Below are 9,205 nucleotides of genomic sequence, written 5' to 3'. Positions count from 1 at the left end.
GTTGAGGCGTTCACTGCGTCAGATGGACAAAGAGTCGGATTATCAAAAAAGATATCAAAACACATCCACAGGTGGTTAAAAGGCACTTAAGTTAGTCCAGCAAGGAAGTAAAATTAGAGATCACTTACAATATAAACATTTGCACAGAGATCAACAAGCTGACTACCAAGAAAGGATTATTAGATATTGACAGTCAAAGAGCAGACAACTCCTGTGACCAGTTATTCAAAGTAATTTTTGTCACAAACTTTCAAGTGATACATATAATATAGGAACTATCAGTTTGCATGATAGCATTTCTGCTGTGGACATGAACCCTAGACATTGAAGATTGACTTTAAACAATAAAAAATAGTAATGTGAATAAATGTATCATGTGATATTTATATGTGATTTTATGACATAAAATATTTCTTTAAATTAACCTTTGTTATTGTTTTACATTCTTATATGTTATGCATTCTGAGATGCAAGAGGCAGGGGGGGGTATTGTCCATGTCCCTGACAGACATCCCTGTTCACACATTGTATGCGCGAGCTGTTAATTGCATGTGGCTCAGCAGATAAGTGATCTTTAAACATACAAAGACGGTTATGGCACAGGTGACTGATGTCACTGCCATCTATGTCCATCTCCTTATTAAAGACCATGAAACTTAATCTGTGAGCATTTACTTTACGATACTGGCCTGTGATTGGTGATTTGAACTTAATAGCACCATATCCATTTGGTCTGGGAGGCCCATTCCATATTATACATTCACCATTTGGCCCAGGATCACATTTTGAAAAAATTACCCTCTTTTTTTTTGGGGGGGGGGGGGGGGGGGGTGGGGGGGGGGGATTATGGATCGCTTTGTCAGGTATGTTTGCACAGCAGTATTATTAAATAAATGTTAATTTAATAATTAAATAAATAATTTTTTTATTCAAATTTATTTTTAAATGTCTTCGGTCAAGTGCATTTTCTGGAAAAGTTCCATCGGAAGAAATATATCATGGCGTTACGTATTTCCGATAGGATAAGTGAAAGATATTAAAAAACCGAAATATATTGTCAAAAATTAGGAGAGATGTATATAATAAACAGATCATTTCATTGTGGTTTTTTACGAATACGATTTTTCATGTCAACTCGTGATGTGTGAAAACAAGTGATAACAAGTGAAAAATAAATGTTCTAACGATTCTGCTTCATTAGAACAAAAACTTAATTTCACGACTAGAACATATTGGAACGTTTTTAATTATTTTAAACAATTCTAATAAAGTTCTTTCTGATCTGTGTAAAGTGAAATTCGTATCATCTGCATATTAAAATGTACAATATTCGATTTTTATACTAGTAGTATATTCTTTACGTTTTATTCCAAAAGAAAGTAAGTCGACACATAAAATGAACAAGTATGGTGAAATTGGGTTCCCTTGTCTACATCCCCGTTCACAGTTAAATAAATTTGGAAGATACCTAGAGTGTACTAGTATATTAGCACTACAGCTATCATTAAAACAATTTCACCCATTCTCTAAATGATTGTCCAAAGTTAAATGTCTATAAAATCTCAATAAATCGTATCAAATGCTTTTTCGAAATCTATTATTTGTTTTACAATATTTCATAATCTCATAAATACATGTAGTTATAATGGTTTTTCCAATAAAGCGGCATCCAATAAAGCGACACTAAATACTGACATATGCAACAAATTGCTGTCGTTAACATTTGATAATATAAGTTGTAGAAGCATCACGAGGGGTATATGGCTTTTTATGTACCCTCTGTGTGCTCTTTTACCCCGAGCCGAAGGCGAGGGGGTAAAAGAGCACACAGAGGGTACATAAAAAGCCATATACCCCGAGAGATGCTTCTACAACGAATTTATCTTGCCGACATGTTAAACCATATAGCCAAATAATCAAAATAACGCCAGACAATAACTGTTAATAATTTATTAACGGAGCCGTACCACGCGGACGCGAACGAAACTACTTGCCAGTGACGAAAAATAGTTCCATCGATAAACGAGTTTTTAACTTCAAATGTTTGTAATACGAAATTGTCTGAAACAGATATTAATTAATATCAATGTTATTTATAATCTAATTATTGCTTTAGCATTAATTGGGGTGGCTGGAAACTGTTGGAAATTACAGACGGGGTATAAGAGAATTTGGCTCCGCCCACAAGGGTATAAGGGATTTGTCCAACGGCAAACAACCAATGAGATTAAAGAATTTTACATGAAGGCGAGATAAAAACATTTAATGATTGTAATATAAAAGATAACCCGATGATGAACGAGTGATAGGCTGTATATAAAAGAGAACAAGCCAGGAAGCGTACAGCACTACAGACAGCGACGTTTACCTTCAACGTTCTGAAAGCAAGTCGTCAAACGAAAATGCATTTTACCTTGCTGATGTGTTTGCTGCCGCTGTTGGCTTTTGCATGTCTCGACCCTACGCCATTTACATCGATAGACATAGTCTAAGACTGAGTATTCTGCCGTTCGAGAGCTAGGTCCAAAACACACCGGATCTGGGCCTGGGTCTGGGTCTGGCGAGTATGGCACCAGTCCAAAATGAAACGCATTGGATTGAATGTGACAAAACACACAGTGTCTGTGCTGGCGTCAACTACAGATCTGGCAACAGACGTCATGGAACATGCGCTATATTTTCACACTGACGGCTGTTCGATCCTTAATTTTCTTAATTTTTCTTAATAAAAAAACACAAAAAACCCCCAAGAAAGATATTATATATTAAAGGGACAGACCCTAGTTTCAACCCGTGAAAATTAACACTACCTTTAGTTAATCTACAAACCTGTAACACATTTGGATAAAGTTACAATTGAGTGAAACATGAGTCTGTGACTTTGAAATGGTGAAATACCCTCTAAAAATAGACTGAAACTCTAATCCATAACTGTTACTTGTCAGACGCACGTGCGTTTTTAAAAAATATGAGAAATGCATTTTGTGATATTAAAAGCACCAGGGATGCCATATAACCGTAAATAAAATGTGTTGAGTGCGTCGTTAAATATAACATTTCAAAAGCACAAGGATGACCAAAAACACTTCGAATGTATGGACATGGATAATCAAAACAATAACATCTAAGTATAGTATGATTTTCAGTTATTAAAAACGGCTCCAATAGTAAAAGGTATGCCTCAGTGTTTAAAAACTAGGGTATGTCCCTTTAAGCAATGTTGAATACTTGTAATTATTGTTGATATATAAAGGTATCAAAAGATATGGACGCAGCCAATTATATTGATAACACGTAACAACTACAGACGCCAAAATACACCAGACATGGCGTTTTTACCACACTCTCCTGACCCAGACCCAGATTAATATTTTGAGAACACTTTTATTGCAGTTGTTGGTGCGTCAAGCCTAACGGTGATGAAATCCCCGGTTATCATATCGTCGTATTTGAAGTGGACGAAAATACGCTCACTTGTGGTAAGAACTGATAGTCCATGTGACCTATAGTGCGTTTACAAATTGCGTCAACAGGGAACCTACGTGACTGGCATATAACTCCGGCTTCGATGGCGCATTTCATTTCATTTTAATTTTTCAACTTATTTTCGTGCTTATATCCAATTAAGGTTCAAACACGCTGATCCTGGTCACACACTTCGACCCGTACCCCTCTTTCAATGGTTAGGGTAGTTTTAGGAATAGGGTTAGGATAAGTCAATAGAGCCTAGTTGATATAGAGGGGTACGGGTCGAAATCTTTCCCAATTAAGGTTCAACCACGCTGTCCTGAGCACACACACAGCTATCTAGACTGTCTGTCCAGGACAGTGGGTTAGTTGTTAGTGTTAGTGGTTAGTGAGAGAGAAGAGGGTGTAGTGGTCTTACACCTACCCACTGAGTCGTTAAAAGTCGTCCTAGGTGGGAGCCGGTACAGGGCTGCGAACTGTGTCTCGGTAGTTCAGTGGGTAAAGACTTTTATGGTCTCGATGTGGCGTTTAGGGGCGAAACGTAGCCCAGTGATAAAGCGCTTGCTTGATACTCGATCGATCTGGGATCGATCCCCGCCGGTGGGCCCATTAGACTATTTTTCGTTCCATCCAGTGTGCCGCGAGTGGCATATCAGTAACCGTGGGATGTGCTATCCTGTCTGTGGGATGATGCATACAAAAACATTTCCTTGCTACCTAATGGAAAAATGTAGCAGGTTTTCTCTCTTAAGACTGTGTGTGTGTGTGTGTGTGTGTGTGTGTATATATATATATATATATATATATCAAAATTACTAAACGTTTGACATCCAATAGCCGATGAGTAATACATCAATGTGCTCTAGTGGTGTCGTTAAAGAAAACGCACGTTTTTTTTACTGATGTGTGGCTTGCGTTTTGGGAATATACTCTGATATCGAATTTGTCATTGCGGCTGGCTGCATGCGTTTTTAGACTCATTCAGTCCAGACACTCTCATTAAAACTAATGTATTTCGATGGGAATTTTTTAACAACCGCACGCACGCGCCGCATCCTGTCTGTATGAACTTTTAGCCATCGGAACTTAGGCTGGTTCTCCAGGATTAAAGTTAAAGCAGCTCTGACATTTCCTTTCCTTTCCTGACATGCGGATAGCTGTCTAACCAGCGATTAAAATGGCAAAATGTATTCTATGTGTATGTTCAGATGCATTTTAACGGGACATTCCTGAGTTTGCTGCATTTTTTAAGATGTTATCGACTAACAGAGACTTTTTAACGATTGCAATTACGTATCAAATATATTTTTCTGCATAAAATATTAGTCGCTATATATTAAACGTGTTTCTGATCGTTCTAATATTTGTACTACGTTAAATTTCTTTTTATTTCCTCAAATATCTTTTTCGTACGTACGAAATTATTTGAAGACAAAATCCAGTTTGGGCTTCTTACATATATTAAGACGACCAGAAACACATTGAATATACAGACACTGATATTCTAAACAAGAAAATATATTTAATATGTAAGCTTAATCGTAGAAGTATTTTATTAGTCGGAAACATATTGCAATGCAGCAAACTCAGCAATGTTGGGACACACCGATGTGTATGGACAGTTCCTTGTGACAGGATGGATAATTAAAAACATCAATTCTGTGACTTTGTGGCTGGCAGCAGACAACCAGATAACTCATTTTCTTACACACTCGTAGGTGAGAACGTCATTCGTTATTTTCGATAACACATACTGTTAACACATATACGTGTGATAATAAAGTCAAGACTGCTCCGATGTGATGACCAGGTCGCCAATGCCATACCATCCAATGAAAAACAAACACGACAGAAATCGATTACACTGTGACGTATACGTTAACCTGAACTTGATTTGTCTGTGACGTGTCAGTTACCTACAAGTGCAAGGTCCGTAAATACGTTTTAATCGGAAAAGACGTTTACATTTGCTTAAAACCTGGTATTTTAGGATATGTAAGAAATCCGTTAAATACTATTTATCTTACAACAACGCGTTGTATAAAAATGTGTCCAATTCGCTTTCGTTCTTTAAATACGTTTTAAAACAACTCGTTCGATAAATGATATCTAACGGCCACACGTGTAGTATTATCTATATCCAACTCGTTTTCTTTCCTTAGATACTTTTTAAAACAACTCGTTGTACGACAAAAATGGTATCTAACGGCCACTCGTGTAGTATTCTTTATGTATCGGACCAGTTGACTACAATATAAGGCATTGTGGTACCATGGTTTTGGTTTCACACACACAATAAATATTAAATATCTTACCCATTTCACTTTAGATCCATTTTGGGCAAATGGTACAATTTTCTAAATTATTCTAGCAATATGGATTTGTAATCATCACACAAACCAATTTTTATTTTATTTTTAGCAATTTTATGACAGTCAGTCAGTCAGTCAATTTATTAAAACATTTTCTTCTCTTTTATTTCAGAATGTGCAAGGAAGGCAGCTGCTTTCCAGGAAACTGGACTCATAGGGTTGATCTTTAGTTGCACAAACACGGGCGTCTTTACGCCCGTCCAGTGCACTGGGTCCATGTGTTACTGCGCTGACAGCAACGGTGAACAGATTGGCAGCGCTGTCGGTATGTGGCAAAGAAATTCATTGAATTGCAGTTAGCCGGTTCTTCTGAACGCAACCCGGTAAAAGATGTTTCTTGGTGATGATGTGAAGCGCAAGTTTATTACTAATAAAGTTGACTAATTTGTTGCTTTAATAATACAAAAAGAGTTGATTTTTGTTTTGTTTAACGACACCACTCGAGAACATTGATTTATTATGGAGTTTCTTAATCGATCACAGATATCAGTAAAGTGCATCTTGAGGTAGTATAGCACCCTGTAAAGGGTTGGTTTGCAGGGCCCGTGGACACAGACGACAGGGCGACGAGTGAGGTGACTGAAGAGAGACTATTTTAACAGGGGTGGTACATTGTAGATATAGAGCCGCGGGGTCAAGGGAAGCCTCTGTCGGGGGTAAGGGGGGGGGGGGGTATTAAGGACAGCTCTGTGGTGGGTGGAGTTCGTGATGTTGCGATAGCTACAGACAGTAAATGTAAGTATAGAGGAAGTTGCACATCCCAGTCAACAGGATGAAGCCCCCCCCCCCAGTTTTGACCGGGAAAGGGGGTGGGGGTGGTGAGTGGGTGGGGGCATAAACGGGAGGTTCAGAGGTAGGATGTTCTACGGATTCAATTGTGTGCGCCAATCAGCAGGCCTAAACCAGTGATGAGTATTGGCCACATATCCTTGGTGCTGGGTTGTGTCCAGAGTAAATGACGGATAAAATATGGCGTTGAAAGTAAACCGAGGACCATTCGGTTAATATGAAATGTCATAAATTGCGAATGGAGGGGGCCATTGGCGACCCGGTCCAGCTGACTTTGGGTGGGAGGGTCTTTGAGAGTCAGGTGTACGTGACAGTTATCAAGGACAATATATTGTGGGTCTCAATTGTAGTGCTTGTGGAGTAATATTAGACTTGCACACGGGTATGTGAACGATAGGAGAGCAAGTTAACTCAATAATTAGAGTGGAAACAGTGACAGTGACGGAAGATGTTGGGTTACCGCCATATTCGGCTGTTCGGTTTCGGTGCATTGTGAGTTTGCCCATGATTGAGTTCATGATGGAGCCTGTCATGGAGAACGTGTCGTTATTAGTGGCCATGTTTTGTCACTCATATTTCTAGCTGCTGGGGTCTAGCGACGATATGTGTGGTCAACATCAGTGGCAAATTAGTGGTGCTGAAGGCCGGTCGGTTAGTCTCGTAAATAGCTGAACTGGTAAAGATTGTTCAGCATGTCAGTATGTAGAAAATATTCCATGTTTTTTGAGGTTGGATGATCGCGGGACGAGTGTATGTGTGGATGGGGGGGGGGGGGGGGGGGGGGGGGGGGTGCGAATTCTTATTAGACCTGTCTGATAGATCGAGAGTTGAGTTGAGTCCCAAGTATAATTTTGTCAGTATGTAGAAAATATTCTATGTCTTTTGAGGTTGGATGATCGCGGGACGAGTGTATGTGTGGATGGGGGCGGGGGAGGGTGCGAATTCTTATCAGACCTGTCTGATAGATCGAGAGTTGAGTTAAGTCCCAAGTATAATTTTGATTTTACTGAGTTTACCACAGTTGACCATTAAACAGACACAAGGATCTCTACGCCCGTCATGGAGCAGATGCTCAAACATGACATGTTGATGGATCAGGAGATCTACTTACAAACCAAATGTCGTTGTGCGTGGTCAAGTGTTTTTGGTTGTCACGATTTTTCGGGTAAAACAAACATTATCTGGCCTACACGATAAGTAAAGACCCCAAAACAGCAACTCAGGTAAACTTTGTTGATTTTACAAAGTCCCCAGAACATGGAAACCCTAATATTCAACTGCTAGACCTAACAAACCGTCAGATGCAACAATCACCATTCCAGCCAGGTCCGACAATGTCATGTCCGCCATGTTTGTCCGAACAACAACAACAACAACAGCAACTATTCACTCAATTACCACAAACCAGTGTTAACACGCAACTAAGCGGTATAATGGGACACCCCCCCCCCCCCCTCCCCATGTGGGCACAAACACTCAGTGATCAAATCACTAGATTGACTATGATTGTAAGTGAAATACATAAACGAACTGAGAAAATTGAAATCATTGAAACGAAAATGTGTACCATCGAAAACACGCTGAGTCAACTGAGTGCTGGTATTAAATCTGCCCATGACCGCATCAGCAAAGTAGAAGACAGCTGCCAATTCATCAGTAATGGATTTGATGCAATAAACTCTGAAACTAATACACTTAAACAAACTGTCCATAACCTTTCAAAAAATATGAACATAGCTCAGGAAGACATACGCTACCTGTCGAAAGGTATGAACGACATGCAGATTGAAACTGACAGACTACATGACGATATTCTCTATCTCCAGCACCGGTCCATGCGATTTAATCTTTTATTTTATGGTGTATCCGATGGTGGATAAAGTGAGAACACTGAAACTGTACTGGCGTCTTTTCTCGAAAAGGAAATTGACATTACCGATGCACCCGTCCAAGTGACACATAGACTAGGCCCGTTTCGTGAGTCCCAGACGAAGCCCAGAACAATTGTGGCACATTTTGTAAAACTGAGTGATAAGGACAAAATCAAACGCGCAGCAAAAAAACTTGCAGGAAAACCATACGGAATTAGCGATCAGTACCCCCAAGAAATCACTGAGAGAAGAAAACAGCTCTACCCTTATACAAAGAAGCCAGGAGAAACAATAGAAGGGCATTCCTGAAAGTTGACCACCTTTTTATTGATGGACAAGAGGTATTTCCTGAACAAAGGTACCATGGACCAACACCCATATACACCTCTACAACTGCTGAAAGGAAGACATCACCACCAAAGTCATCCCCACCTAGGAAAAAACACAGATATGTCTCACCCACCCCAAACACACCTGTACCTACCTCTAATAGATTCACAGGTATGCCAGAAGATGCAGAAGCTGGAAGCTAGGACAGGCAAGGTGGACTGCATATTTTGAAAACACCTAGTATCCATCAGAACTGCCCAATACCAAATACAGGTATAAAGGAATATCCTTACCACAATGTGGGTGGTCTACAAAACTATGGACCTAGTGTTATTCAAGCTAGGTGTGACTATGCTGATACACTTTTGTCAGTAT

General features: G+C 39.5%; 1 protein-coding gene across 1 annotated transcript in view; it reads left to right on the top strand.

Annotated features, from left to right (window-relative positions):
* The window catches only part of LOC121385130 (thyroglobulin-like), a 16,641-nt gene extending 10,399 nt beyond the window's left edge, over positions 1-6,242 (top strand). The window contains exons 3-4 of the mRNA XM_041515667.1: positions 3,394-3,479; positions 5,953-6,242. Coding sequence (XP_041371601.1) covers positions 3,394-3,479; positions 5,953-6,140 — 274 coding nt within the window. The 3' untranslated portion in view covers positions 6,141-6,242. The remainder of the gene's footprint in view (positions 1-3,393; positions 3,480-5,952) is intronic.
* Positions 6,243-9,205: the final 2,963 nt, after the last annotated feature.

This window comes from Gigantopelta aegis, chromosome 11 (genome assembly GCF_016097555.1).
Source record: "Gigantopelta aegis isolate Gae_Host chromosome 11, Gae_host_genome, whole genome shotgun sequence".
NCBI classification, from domain to species: Eukaryota; Metazoa; Mollusca; class Gastropoda; order Neomphalida; family Peltospiridae; genus Gigantopelta; species Gigantopelta aegis.
Note: the sequence above shows the minus strand (reverse complement) of the source record. Positions and strands in the feature narration are given on the sequence as shown.